At 38.1% G+C, this 15,575-nt stretch overlaps 1 protein-coding gene across 4 annotated transcripts in view; it reads right to left on the bottom strand.

Moving 5' to 3' along the window:
* Positions 1 to 677: 677 nt before the first annotated feature.
* The window catches only part of ATP6V1A (ATPase H+ transporting V1 subunit A), a 63,181-nt gene continuing 48,283 nt past the window's right edge, over positions 678 to 15,575 (bottom strand). For 3 of the 4 annotated variants that reach the window (XM_077990771.1, XM_028843329.2, XM_077990772.1), the window contains 4 exons: positions 14,253 to 14,456; positions 8,989 to 9,083; positions 7,162 to 7,333; positions 678 to 3,381 (listed from right to left, as the gene is read on the bottom strand). In XM_077990771.1, coding sequence (XP_077846897.1) covers positions 3,289 to 3,381; positions 7,162 to 7,333; positions 8,989 to 9,083; positions 14,253 to 14,456 — 564 coding nt within the window. In that variant the 3' untranslated portion in view covers positions 678 to 3,288. 4 annotated transcript variants of the gene reach the window in all.

The raw sequence follows: 15,575 nt of genomic DNA on the forward strand, positions 1-15,575 counted from the left end.
CGCCTGTAGTCCCAGCTACTCGGGAGGCTGAGGCAGGAGAATGGCGTGAACCCGGGAGGCAGAGCTTGCAGTGAGCCGAGATCGCGCCACTGCACTCCAGCCTGGGACAGAGCGAGACTCCGTCTCAAAAAAAAAAAAAAAAAAATTTCTCTCCATAAACTTCAGACTCAATGGTAATATACAGCTGTTTATTTGACACTGCTTCTTCACTCCTTTGGAAATTGTTAAAAATATAACATTTAAGGAAATAAAATATATCCTATGTAACATAATGAATTGCTACAAAGGATGTTGCTACATTATTATACTGGACCTTAAATTGGCTTGCAAAATCATAAATTACAAGGATTTAGTTCACTTGTTAAAAACTGAAGAGTACCACTGATTTCCTTGCATTTAGAAGTGAATTTATAGAAACCACTCACTTTCTCAATTTAAAGTAAAATTCAGAATGGGATGGGATTCTGTGTATTATATTTCCAAAACATAGTGTGATACAATTATGGGCCTTTTTGCAGGCTATAGTGAGGGCTCCAATTCAATTTCATAATCTTAAGAAACAATCTATAAAAAGGAAGGAAAAATTTTTAAAAGGTCATACCAAAACAGTAAGTCAAGATACAAGGTACACGTTTTCTAGCAGAATGTGCCATAAAAAAGAGAAAAAGAAAAAAATGTTAATTTAAATCCACTTTTTATTCTTTCACAGATTTTAACAATTATACACAACTTTTAACATAAACATAGTGAAATCTCAAGGATAAGGAGGCAATATATATGGCCTCTTCTATTCGTTATTCAGGATGGAAGGAAATTTTCGAAGTACAATGTGTGAGATTTAACACTGGAAAAATACATAGGAAACTTGTTTAACTGGCTCCACTTAGGACCAGACACAGCACAATAAATATAGAACCGCATCATCTTTTTAAAAGATCATTGTAATTTTAACACATTCTTACTAAAGAAATACATACTATCAATGACCAATCTGAAATTCTGTAACAGGTGAAGAGAGACTTACGATGAATCTCTGAGCGTAGGTTCGCTAGCATCTTCACACTCATACATAAACATTCTTAAAGGGAATAAGAATGATTTCAAATTCAAAACAACAACAAAAAAACAAATTTGGTCAAACTTTCTTCATCATACCATTCATTGCTATCACAATCCTAGCTTGCTGGTAGGTTTAAGAAAGGAATAGAAAGTTTTTGAAATCCTTTTAATTTCTACTAGTCTTAGGGCCTCTTGCGTAGGCCACTTTGGAAGCAAACTGATTAAACAGCACCATTAAGTCCGCATCTCAACAAACCATTGCATAATTTCTGTCAATGTTCTCAAAGGTTAAAACAAGTTGTATGGAAGAAAACCTTTCCTCAATAGCAGGCCACTGTAAAAACATGTAATCTGCAAGAATTTAAACAAAACTATCCTGAATTCTCTACTGATTGCTTCTTTCCTTAATAGATCAACATATAGGCATTACCTAAAAAATTAAATAATAATATACTGAGGCATAAAATAAATACTTCATTTATGCTATCACAATTTGGGTATTTGAGATTGTTAGCCATGTTCACACACCCTTTCCTCTACCCAAAGAGGAAGCAATGGTGCCAGCACTACTGGTCAGAAAGAGTTAATGGGAAACTGTTGCTCTCAGAGCTGTTCTGCAATATGCAGACACATAAATTATTATTTTAAACATATACTTAAAAGATGGATAAAATGATCTTTTTTTTTTCATGTGATGCAGATTCTGTTATCAGTAGATACAAAATTAATTTCATTCCTATTAGGATGGAAACTGGTATGCTGCTGTGGCCATAGATAGTCTGAGAAACCTCTTAAGCCAGTGAACCAAAAACCATATGAAACAAAGTAATATTTTCTGTGATTGGTTAACTGGCTGTTCAAAAATTCAACAAGCAAACAAACATGCAAACATGTGACACGTCATTATTTCATAAAAACATAATGCCACTCTGGCCCCAGGAATCACTATAGCCCAGCTGGTCCTTAAAGGTGCAAACAGCCTTTAATTGCTACTAAAATCTCTGCTATTTTACTGCCCATCACACTTGCCACATGATTCTCAGAAGCTTAGGCTTCCAAGATGTTTAAGGAAAATAAAGAAGGTGTGATGTGGATCAAGTTTTCAGTGATTGTTTTAAATGTAATTTTAAAAAGAACTTCTAGTAATGAAGTATATAATAGTCCTTGATACTAAATTTTTTCTAGTGAAATAAACTATGCTTTAATAAGACAATGTTGCTCTAAGTTTGACCGCCTGATTCTTTTCTTCTCTTTTTTAGAGGGTACTGTTTCATATTATTGTGTGAGCCCCACAAATGTCTATTTTAAAAAGAGTATAGTCCCCGGCCGGGCGTGGTAGCTTATGCCTGTAATCCCAGCACTTTGGGAGGCCGAGGCGGGCGGATCACCTGAGGTTGGGAGTTCGAGACCAGCCTGACCAATATGGTGAAACCCCGTTTCTACTAAAAATACAAAATTAGCTGGGCATGGTGAAGCATGCCTGTATAATCCCAGCTACCAGGGAGGCTGAGGCAGGAGAATCGCTTGAACCCGGGAAGCTGAGGTTGCAGTGAGCCAAGATCGTGCCATTGCACCCCAGCCTGGGCAACAAGAGTGAAACTCTGTCTCAAAAAAAATAAAATAAATAAAAAATAAAAATAAAAAGAGCATAGTTCCCAATAGTTTCTCACAAATATTCCTGATTTATAGTGGGGGAAGCGATGCATAATTGGAACATTAATCATTATGTTTTTGAAAATTAAATATTTCCTGCAAAGCAATTCCTCTGCAAAATGCTAAGCTGCCAATGAGCTTACCACAATAGATATTGAGTCATTTCACAAAGTACCTGTTCAAAAGTTATAGAAACCTGGCCTTCCATTCCAAATTCACTGCAAAGAGAGTACATGCAGTAGTCCTGTTTACAATTTAATAGAGATAAGGGCACACCTAGGACAAAGAGGGTCATCACCCTACATACAAGTTTACAGTAGTGTAACCATAATATATATTTACTACATTCACCACTTCAGATAGAGGAAGAGGGAGGCCCTTCACAACACTAGAACAAAGGAATGTTAGTTTTATATAAGACCTACCAGAAAAACAGGGAAACAAATAACACACATAGGCACTAGTCTCAAAGCTGCACAATAAAGAAGCAAAGGGTTTGAGATGAGAAATTCAGGAAAATATACACATAGGAGCTTGTTGAGGAAAAGGAAATCACAGTTCTAATCTTCAAGGCTTCTAATCTTCAAGGCTACGGAATGCATTCTGCATATCTTCAAGAAGTTGTGCATAGTCGCTCTTGATCTTTGCCTCACCATCTTTCAGTGGATCCTGAAAGAAGACATTACAAATTCAACTTGCATTTGGAAAATAATTTTCATTATGTTTAGTAAGTTACTTTTTTTTTTGGAGACAGAGTCTTACTCTGTCGCCCAGGCTGGAGTGCAGTGGCACGATCTCGGCTCACTGCAACCTCCGACTCCTGGCTTCGAGTGATTCTCATGCCTTAGCCTCCCAAGTAATTGGGATTACAGGCACCCACCATCATGCCCAGCTAATTTTTTCTTGTATTTTTAGTAAAGACAGGGTTTCACCATGTTGGCCATGCTGGTATTGAACTCCTGACCTCAAGTGATCCACTTGCCTCGGCCTCCCAAAGTGCTGGGATTACAGGTGTGAGCCACTGCACCTGGCCCAAGTTACTTGTATTTTATATATTTTGAGTAGTAGGTGGTAAACCACAGGCAGGAGATAAAACTATACTCATTTTCCCTTTTTCTTAAGGATACAAATCCAACCAAACAGAAAGAAAACAAAATTTAAATTTTGCATTTTGCTTGATCACCACATTCGGTGACCAAAGGCTTTATCCTCAACAATGTGCACAATAGTGGGAAATTATGCCACTTCATATATTAGATGAATATGACTTAATGCACGATAATTAGGAATTTAATCAAAACAGAATTTGCTCAACATCTGGTATCATACTGGGATGGAAAAGTAAAATTTAGGATATAATGTTAAAATGCACCATTATTTAAAATCCTTATGAAAAGCAACTTACTACTATGTATAAATGAGACTTAACAAGGCTTGGTGCCTCACGCCTGTAATCCCAGCACTTTGGGGGCTGAGATGGGCAGATCACTAGGTTGGGAGATTGAGACCATCCTGGCCAACATGGTGAAACCCTGTCTCTACTAAAAATACAAAAAAATTAGCTGGGCATGGTGGCGTGTGCCTATAGTCCCAGCTATTTGGGAGGCTGAGGCAGGAGACTCACTTGAACCCAGGAGGCGGAGGTTGCAGTGAGCTGAAATCCCGCCACTGCACTCCAGCCTAGTGACAGAGTGAGACTCCATCTCAAAAAAAAAAAAGACTTTAAAATGTTCCAGTTCTCTAACCCAATAATTCCACTTCTGGGACTCCATACTAAGAAAATGCACAAAACCAACTACATACAACTACATGGTCATCCACGCCAATAACGGGAAATTTTCTTTTCTTTTTTTTTTTTTTGAGACAGAGTTTTGCTCTTGTTGCCCAGGCTGGAGTGCGGTGGCGTGATCTCGGCTCATCGCAACTTGCACCTCCCGGGTTTAAGTGATTCTCCTGCCTCAGCCTCCTGAGTAGCTGGGATTATAGGCATGCACCACCACGCCTGGCTAATTTTGTATTTTTAGTAGAGACGGGGTTTCTCCATGTTGGTCAGGCTAGTCTAGAACTCCTGACCTCAGGTGATCCATCCTAAAGTGCTGGGATTACAGATGTGAGCTGCCGCGCCCGGCCAATAACTGGAAATTTTCTAAGTGTCTATGAATAGAAAAATATTACTGTCCAGCCACAAAACAATGCTACAGAAGAGTAATGACATTAAAAAATACCTGTGATGTTAATTTGACACAATAAGCATGTAAATAGAAATTATTACTACATACTTCCTATGAATATATAGTTTTTTAAGACAATATTTGGATCAAGTTACATTTGGAAGTTTTTTTACTCTGTGACATAAGCATTTCTCCATGTCTTTGAATATTTTTGACCAAAATGGTAATGCCTTCATAATATCTATCTTATGGACACACCATAATGTACTGTTGGCTCTGTTCATTCTTGGGTGACATTTAAGAAATTTGGCTTAGTGTAGTGGCTCATGCCTGTAATCCCAGCGCTTTGGGAGGCCGAGGCAGACAGATCACCTGAGGTCAGGAGTTCGAGACCAGCCTGGCCAACATAGAGAAACCCCCGTCTCTATTAAAAATACAAAAATTAGCCGGGTGTAGTGAATGCACCTGTAATCCCAGCTACTTGGGAGCCTGAGGCAGGGAGAATTGCTTGAACCTGGGAGATGGAGGTTGCTGTGAGCCAAGATCGTACCACTGCACTCCAGCCTGGACAATAGAGCAAGACTCCATCTCAAAAAGAAAAAAAATAAAATAAAAGAAATTTAATAAACAACCTTGTATATCCATATCAAAATTCTGGTTACTTCCTTCGTTTTATGTATCTCAAGGTGAAATGACAAGACTAAAAAGGTGTAAATGTTTTTAAATTCTCAATATAGTGATTATTTCTACAGGTTTACTTTCAATCTATAGTGTAAACACACACACAAAATGTATGTACTATCTTAAAATTTTTATATTACATATACACTCAGAGAATCATTCTCAGTAGATGGTTAGTAAATATGCCTGGATGTCATGACAGAAATAAATACAATTCAACTGATCAAATATTTAAAAAACAATCTTATACATTTGAGTTCCTATTAATAATTTCATTTAATTATCTATTTTTATCTTGTGTACTTCCAAAAGAACAAGAGGCTACTTAAAAGTTAAAAAACAGCCAGGCACGGTGGCTTATGCCTGTAATCCCAGCACTTTGGGAGGCCGAGGAGGGCGGATCACATGAGGTCAGGAGTTTGAGACCAGCCTGGACAACATGGTGAAACCCTGTCTCTTCTAAAAATACAAAAATTAGCTGGGCGTGGTGGCAGGCACCTGTAATCCCAGCTACTTGGGAGGCTGAGTCAGGAGAATCGCTTGAACCCAGGAGGTGGAGGTTGCAGTGAGCCGAGATCATGCCACTGTACTCCAGCCTGGGTGATAGAGCAAGACTCTGTCTCAAAAAAGAAAAAAAAAAAAAAGTTAAAAAAGGATGTGCAGTACATGATATTTAAAAGAAGTAAACAGAGATGTCATTTCAGAAGAACATGTGGGCTAGAGGTTAATAGGCACTTGGAGTAAGGTAATTGTTGCTCATCTATGAAGCAAGCTCTAATTTGCCTGGCAGCTAAGACAAAAAGGAATACACATCAGCATTTATTTTAGACGTGACATAATTTTTTTTTTTTTTTTTTGAGACTGGGTCTCACTCTGTCGCCCAGGCTGCAGAGTAGTGGCGCGATCATGGCACACTGCAGCCTTGACCTCAGCCTCCCTGGTAGCTGAGACTACAGGTGTGTGCCCCACACCTGGCTAATCTTTTGTATTTTTTGTAGAGACAGGATTTCGACATGTTGCCCAGGCTGGTCTTGAACTCCTGGGCTCAAGTCATCCTCTTGCCTCAGCCTTTGAAAGTGCTGGGATTACAGGCATGAGAACCACTGTGCCTGGCTGATATACTAATTTTTATCATTAGAATTCCTATTTCAACATAACTTTGAGGTCTCTACTGGTTTTACAAAACCTGAACATGTGTGAAAATAACTGCAAGTTTTATAGCCCAGGTTTGGGCTCAAAATAGCTAGAAAAATTAAACAGAAGCATTGCACTTTGGGAGGCCGAGGTGGGCGGATCATGAGGTCAAACGATCGAGACCATTCTGGCCAACGTGGTGAAACCCTGTCTCTACTAAAAAAATCCAAAAATTAGCTGGGTGTCATGGCACGTGCCTGTAGTCCCAGCTATTCGGGAAGGTTGAGGCAGGAGAATCGTTTGAACCCAGGAGGCAGAGGCTGCAGTGAGACAAGATCATGCCACTGCACTCCAGCCTGGCAACAGAGCGAGACTCTGTCTAAAAAAAAAAAAAAAAAAAGAGAGAGAGAGAAAAAAAGAAGCATTTTCAAATAAAAAAAGTTACAGCAGAAACAAAATATACCTTGAATTTCATGGAGGAAAGTTTATAGAGGATGTCTCCCATGTGTTCACGAATAATGGACCACGTGATTTTATTGTCACTCTGGGCAGTGGTTTCAACAGCTCTACGAGCCATATCGTAAAATGCAATCATGTTGGACAGCATCCCTACTGTCTTGTAGAATGGGCAGAACCTAGAATAAATGACGGTCAAAAAAGTTAACAAAAATAAATTCTAAAACAGGTTCATAAAACTACTAGAGCATTCGTTTCTTTATCTAAGTATGCAGATTGCTTACTTATTAGACGATACATAAGGAATAAAAACATAATAGTAAAAAGACCAACAGCTGCTTAACCAGAGTTTTTGGACAGAGATGTCTCAGGATATGGGATAGAAGAAGATATATATTCTTTTATTTATTTTAAGGGTAAATTTTACTTTTCTCTGTTAAAATCATCAAGTTGGAAAACAATGAAACAGTATTGCTATAATCTAATGACTCTCTGAGGGTTTGTTTTTGTACAATGCAGTTAAATAAGTAACACAAATGGTAAAATAACTGAGTTGTAAAGACTCCCTTGTGATAGTGGATTAGGTTTAATGAGTAATAAGAAAGCAGGAAATTGCAAGTTCCTAAAGTTAGTAGTAGCCCCTTTTTTCTTAATGTGTTCATTTTCATTTGCCAATACTTTTTAAATAACAGACACAAGAACAAATACTCAATTGCAGTCACATACATTCTTACAACTTTTGGACATGTTTAAACACATTTGCGTACATAATTTCATGCATACTCCTATTACACCTTTTCCAAATAATTTTTCCCTTGTTATCTTTGTGTAGGTGATTCCTAGAAGCTTCATAAGTTCCCAACAGAGCAAATTTCTGGGGCTTACTGATAAACTGGCATATTTACTGCTTGCCCTACATTCCGGTAATCCTTCTATTGGCTCAGTTCCTTCTTCAGTCTTGTATGGGGCCAAATATGATTTAAGGGAGAAAAGATAATCTGGCATGAAAGGGCTAAATTCTCAAAGTTGAAAAGAAATGAGAACTTTAAACAAGCCTCAGTAGTAGCATTGATAATGATGGAAAAAAGAAAGCACTGAGTAGGAGTTGGAGTGCTCTAACAGAGACCTTGGTAGAAAGCAAGCAATAGGACTCTTGGGAAATGAGGCATGAAAGCAGAACTATTAATTATTTAGGAAAAGAGTAATAATTATTTAGGAAAAGAGTAAAAGAAGCCAGGCATGTTGGCTCATGCCTGTGTCCCAACACTTTGGGAGGCCGAGGTGGGTGGATTGCTTGAGCCCAGGAGTTGGAGAGCAGCCTGGGCAACATGGCAAAACTCAGTCTCTACCAAAAAAAAAAAAAAAAAAAAAAAAAAATTAGCTGGGCATGGTGGTGGGCACCTGCAGTTCTAGCTACTCAGGAGGCTGAGGTGAGAGAACTGTCAGGAGGTTGAGGCTGCAGTAGCTGAGACTGCGCTACCGCACTCTAGTTTGGGTGACAGAGTGAGATCCTGTCTCAAAACAACAACGTAAGAGAGTAAAGGAGACATGGGCAGTGGAAAGAAACGAAGAAGGCTTCTGCACTAAGCCACAATTAAATCTAACTATAGATGAATGTATGAGTGAAAATACTGTTGTAATTGGACAAATGAGCAAATCAAGATAGGGGACATATTAGATCATTAGATGTCTACTACAAATATACAAATAAACCAATCTACTAAATCAGAGTGTATGAGCCTGTATGAGAATAAAAAAAGGTTTTTATGTGTACCCCTTCATCAAAACACAATAGAAAATCCTCAAATAAAAAAAGGAAATCAATATAGCTTACCTGTCATAAGGAGTATATCCATTTTGTTGTAGGAAATCATCTTTGATAAGTTTTGCTACCTCCAGAGTGATTTTATCTGTTTCTGCCAAAGAAGCCTAGAAGAGAAAAAGATATTTTTAGACATTTACTCTAAAATGTAAGATCGATGGTGGCAATTAATTAACAAGCAGAAACTATATAATTCACAATCACCTATTGTTAATAAATTTACTTATAACTGCTTTCTGATTGCTGTTCTTTTTAAACTGTGGTTAAAAAGCATATAACATAAAATGTACCATCTTTGCCGCTTTTAATTATATAGGCAGTAGTGTTATATATACTCACATTACTGTGAAACAGATTTCTAGGGCTTTTCCATGTTGTAAGTCTGAAACATTACATCCAATGAACAGTAACTCTCCTTTCTCTCCTCCCCCAGCCCCGGTAACCACTATTCTACTTTCTGTTTCTATGAATTTGACTATTTTAAATACCTCATAAAAATGAAATCATACAATGTTTGTCCTTTTGTGACCAGCTTATTTCACTTAGCATAATGCCCTCAGAGTTCATCTGTACTGAGGCATGTGACAGGATCTCTTTCTTTTTTAAGGCTGAATAATATCTCATTTTATATATATATATATATATATATATCACATTTTGTTTATGGATTCATCCATAGATGGGCATTTGGGTTGCTTCCACTTCCTGGCTATTGTGAACAGTGCTGCTAAGAACATGGGTCCGGGTGCAGTGGCTAACACCTGTAATCCCAGCACTTTGGGAGGCCAAGGCAGGAAGATTGCTTGAGTTCAGGAGTGCGAGACCAGCTTGGGCAACATGGTGAAAACCTGTCTCTACAAAAAATACAAAAATTAGCCAGGTGTGGTGGCACGCGCCTGTAGACACAGCTACTTGGGAGGCTGGGGTGGGAAGATTGCTTGAGCCTGGGAGGCAGATGGAGGTTGCAGTGAGCTGAGATCGTGCCACTGCACTCCAGCCTGGGTGACAGAGCGAGAACTTGTCTCACACACACACACAAAAATCCCAAACAAACATGGGTGGCAAAAAGCTTGCTGTTTTCGCCGGATGCTGTGGCTCACACCTGTAATCCCAGCACTTTGGGAGGCCAAGGTGGGCAGATCACAAGGTCAAGAGATCGAGACCATCCTGGAAAACATGGGGAAATCCCATCTCTACTAAAAATACAAAAATTAGCCAGGTGCGGTAGCGCACGCCTGTAGTCCCAGCTACTCGAGGGGGCTGAGGCAGGAGAATCCCTTGAATTTGGGAGGCGGATGTTGCAGTGAGCCGAGATCGCGCCACTGCACTCCAGCCTGGTGACAGTGTGAGACTCCCTCTCAAAAATACATATACATACATACATACATACATACATACACACACACACACACATAAGCTTGATATTCTTTTCTTGAAATACCGCTTCACATCTTGGCTTGCTATCTTAATTATTTGTATTCTCAGTCTTAAGTTTGTTTAATAAAAATCTATATCTCATAAATAGTTGAATTTTAAAAACATTACAAAGTATTTAGAACTATGAAGTACAGTAAGTATGTACTATTCTATGTCTGAGTGCTATTTTACTAGTATAGCTAAGTTACAGAGCTTCATCCTTTAAATATCACTACCTCAAAAGCCCTAACTTTTATAATCGCCGTAGCAGCCTTAAGAGATAATATCAGTGTTGCTGGGATCACTAACAGGTAAAGATTTCTTGGGAGAGGAAAATGGACAAGCCCAATGAGTTAACTACATTCTTTCATTATTTATGCGTGCTAAGTTCCTTAGGTAAGGATCAGGTCTCCAGTTTTTTTTTGTAAATCCCTTTTATCCGTAGTCCTCTTCAACCACAGGTAAATATTAAACAATGTTTTATGTGCATTCTTTTATTTGTATAAATTCATGTACAATGTGTATTTTATTTTGTGCAAGTGTCTTTAATTATGTAAAACATTCTTACTTGTGTCTTTGGTTTGGTACTTTGTTTCGATCCACCCATGCTGCTGTGCCACATGGTCTGCAGCTTCCAGCTCTCATATATTTCATCGTCTATGGTGTGCACCCTCCCTATTTTACCTTCCATCTTTTGCTCACAGTAGAGGACCTTCAGATTTCTTCTATTTCCCCACCACCACAAACATCCACTTAAGGACCTGTTTGAGAATTTCTTTGGGGATAAATATCCAGAAACAGAATTGCTAGGTCCCAGGGTATGTAAGTCAGTCCTATCAGACTGGTCTCCACAATGGCAGCACCAGACAATCCGCCCACCAGTTCCTCTGTCTCCACAACACTGGCAATATTTGACATTTTAACTAGTATAATGTGGTGTTCTCAGTGTTGTTTGAGCAATTCTCCATAGGTCTTAGTCTTTTGGGATTCCTTTTCTATAGTCAGTCTGTTCTTTCTTTTGGCCACATTTCTGTTGAAGTTCTAGTCTTCTTATTCATTTACAGAAGATCTTTGTACATTTTAGACATTAGTCCATCGGTGTTTTCTTTAATTTTTTAAAAAATATTTTTAAAATTAAAATTTTTCTAAACATTTTTATCTTATTATGTATTTACTTATTTTTTAATAGAGATAGGGTCTCACTCTGTCACCCAGGATGGAGTGCAGTGGCGAGATATCGCTTCACTGTAGTCTCAACCTCCTGAGCTCAAGTGATCCTCCCACCTCAGCTTCCCAAGTAGCTGGGACTACCGGCCTGCACCACCACACCCAGCTGATTTTTATATTTTTTATAGAGACAAGGTCTCGTCATGTTGCCCAGGCTGGTCTTGAACTCCTGGAGTCAAGCCATCCACTCACCTCGGCCTCCCAAAATGCTGGGATTACAGGTGTGAGTCACAATGCCCAGCCAGTCCATGAGTTTTAGATGTCACAAACTTCCCTCCCAATGTCACTGGTCTGTTACCCTTAACCAGGATAGGCCTTTGCTAAACATAAATGCTTACTTTTCATGTAATCAAAAAACTCTTTTTATTGTTTTAAGGCTAATGTTAAGGGGTTTATTTTAGAAGTCCTTTTCCAACTCTAGATCACAAAGATATTTTCTTAATATTTGTTTTCTATTAAACTGAAAGTCTTACCTTTCCCATGTAAATTGTGAATCTATCTGGATTCTAACTTTGTATGTGGAATTAGAGAACAATCCAATTTTGTTTTTTTCCTCCAAATAGTAAACAGTTTTCTATCACAGACTAAAACAATATATCTTCTCCTCACTTGATTTTTGGTACCATCTTTGCATTATCAATGGTTTATACAATCATAAGTCTATCTCTATTCTGTTCCACTGGTCTGCTGGTCTGTTATTTTACCAATACCACACTATCTTTATTATTATGGTTTTGTATTTCCCCTTATCCAATAGGGGAAAAGCTCACACTTTACTGTTCTTATTTAAGGTTGTGAATCTTTGTGAAATCAAATGAATTTTAGATTGGCGTTACATTGAATTTACAGATTAAAGAGAAATGGCTTTTTTTTTTTTGAGATGGAGTCTTATTCTGTCGCCCAGGCTAGAGTGCAGTGGTGCGATTTTGGCTTACTGCAGCCTCCGCCTCCCAGGTTCAAGCAATTCTCCTGCCTCAGCCTCCCAAGTAGCTGAGATTACAGGTGCCCGCCACCATGCCCAGCTAATTTTTTGTATTTTTAGTAGAGATGGGCCAGGCTGGTCTTAAACTCCTGACCTCGTGATCTGCCCGCCTCAGCCTCCCAAAGTGCTGAGATTACAGGTGTGAGCCACCACGCCTGGCTGAGAAGTGGCATCTTTTTAATAAGTCATTCCATCCAAGAGCATGGACTGTTTCTATTTTCAGATCATCTTCTGTTTCATTTATTAGTTTAAAAGTGGTTTTCATAGAAGAAATACATATTTCTGGTTAGTTCCTACACTCTAGTTTTTGTTGCTATTGAGAACATCTTATTTTTACTTTTATTTTCTAGTTGGTATTGCTAGTGTAGAGAAATTCTCTTGATTTGTGTTTATCTTGAATCATAACCCCCCAGTGAACTCTTACTTCTGTTTCTCTGTTAATTCTGTTATATTTCTAATATAAGAGCACATTATCTACAAACAATGACATTGTTATCTCTTTCTTTACAATTTTTCTTTTTTCTCTTCTTACACCATTGGTTATAATCTCTGGTATTCGACTGAACACAGTGATGAGATTAGGCATGCTTGTCTTAACCCCAGTTTTTAAATGAAATGCATCTGAAATTTCTCCAGTAAGTAAAGTGGTTTCCCTAGGTCTTAGTATATTACTTTCAACACATTAAGGAAGTTCTCTTCCATTCCTTGTTTGCTGTTTCTAAAAATTGTAATAAACTTCAAATATTTTTCTACATTAATAGAGATATCCTTTTCCGATTATTACTTTAGTGAATTACAATAGATCTTCTGTGTCTAATATGGACATTCCTGAGATAAACTTGCTTATGATGTATCATTTTGTTGTCTTTAATATCCTACTGGACCTCATACTCTAATATTTAATATTTTATTAAGTATCTACATTCATACCTACATTCATCAACAATATTAGCCTATATTTTTCCTTTCTTGTATTGCCTTTATCTGGTTTTACAGTTCTTCTTGTTTCTTGCTTCTCTTATTGGGCAGATAAGAGAATATTTTTATTCTACAAATAATAAGTAGTAATACATGCTACAATGTTAGCTATCTCCAAATATTAACCTTTTTTGGAATAAATTAGGAGGTGACTTTATAACATATAATAAAAAGAACAAAACCAGACAGAGAACTCTGAGTACTAACTAGCACTGCATACTACCTGAGAAGTCTTCATTCTGGCATTTAATTTGCCTAAATTTAATTACACCACCTTTCCTTGAAGAATCAAGATACAGACACAAGAATGTAAGTCACCTGGTTAAGGCCACATAGCTAATTAATGGAGGAACTATAAGCCAATCCTTCTGGTACCTAGCCCTAGCATTCCTACAAAAATGTATGTTAACAAATCCTAACTCTACCACCTCTAATTTGGTTGGTGATGGGTATATTCCATTTCAAGATAAAAGTAAATCAAGTGTTTCTTTCTCACCTACAATATACCCAAGAACCATGCTAAGTAGTGTAATGAATTAAAAATTTCAATTAAAAATATTTAATAAATATTTATTTTGCTAGGCAAGAATCTGCAATATCTAAGGCTCTATCTGTTCTTGTAACACCCCAGTGTAACCCACAGATCTATTTTCCATGGAATTTAACAACTCACCTTTCCGACAAGCTGTACAATTTCTGCCAGGTCTTCTTCTTCCTGCAGAATTTCCTTAGCTTTGGTCCTCAGAGGAACGAACTCTGTGAAGTGTTTGTCATAGTATTCATCCAAGGCACGCATATACTTGCTGTAGCTGATGAGCCAATTGACAGAGGGGAAATGCTTACGCTGAGCTAGTTTCTTATCTAAGCCCCAGAACACCTGATTAAAAAAAAAACAAAACAAAACAGTAATTTTTCTTAAAAAACAAAGTTAAAAAAATTCTGAAGCATATTTGTCCTAACCATGCAATTTTTTTTTTCTTTGAGACAGTCTTACTCTATCACCCAGGCTGGAGTGCAGTGGCATGATCTCCGCTCACTACAGCCTCTCCCTCCTGGGTTCAAACAATTCTCCTGACTCAGCTTCACAAGTAGCTGGGATTACAGGCATGCGCCATCAGGCCTGGCTAATTTTCGTATTTTTAGTAGAGATGGGGTTTCACCACGTTGGCCAGGTTTATCTCGAACTCCTGACCTCATGTGATCCTCGGCCTGCCAAAGTGCTGGAATTACAGGCATGAGCCACCATGCCTGGCCCCTAAATATGCAATTCTATAATTCACTGGTCAAATTATACATCGTTTTAGTATATACTAAGTAAAATTAAGACAGAATAAAATTTGCAGAAAATGACAATAATCTATTTCCTTTTATTTTCAAAGTGGGTAATACCTACAAATCAAATTTAAAATTTACCTGTATTTTCTTAATAGTGTGTCAAATCCAACAGCAAAAAGAAAAATTAATTTACTCTTTTGAGAATTATTATGGTACAATAGAACCAGAAAAAGTTTATGTAGATGGAATACACACTTTACTTTGATTAAAAACCTCTAACTGGCCAGGCATGGTGGCTTACACCTGTAATCCTAGCGCTTTGGGAGGACGAGGCAGGTGGATCACCTGAAGTCAGGAGTTCGAGACCAGCTGGCCAACACGGTGAAACCCTGTCTCTGTTAAAAATACAAAAAATTAGCCGGGTGTGGTGGCAGGTGCCTGTAATCCCACCTACTTGGGAGGCTGAGGTAGGAGAATCGCTTGAACCTGGGAGGTGGAGGTTGTAGTGGGCTAAGTTCGTGCCATTGCACTCCAGCCTGGGCAACAAGAACGAAACTCTGTATAAAAACAAAACAAAACAAAAATATCTAAGTGTTTCGATTAAATTTAGCTCCCTATCATTCACAGGGCCAATCCAATAACAACTGACAGTGATTTTTGTAAGGGCAAACATTCACAGATATTCCATGCATTTCTAACTCTAGCCCTCTTCCCCCAAAAT

Source organism: Macaca mulatta, chromosome 2, assembly GCF_049350105.2.
Source record: "Macaca mulatta isolate MMU2019108-1 chromosome 2, T2T-MMU8v2.0, whole genome shotgun sequence".
NCBI lineage: Eukaryota > Metazoa > Chordata > Mammalia > Primates > Cercopithecidae > Macaca > Macaca mulatta.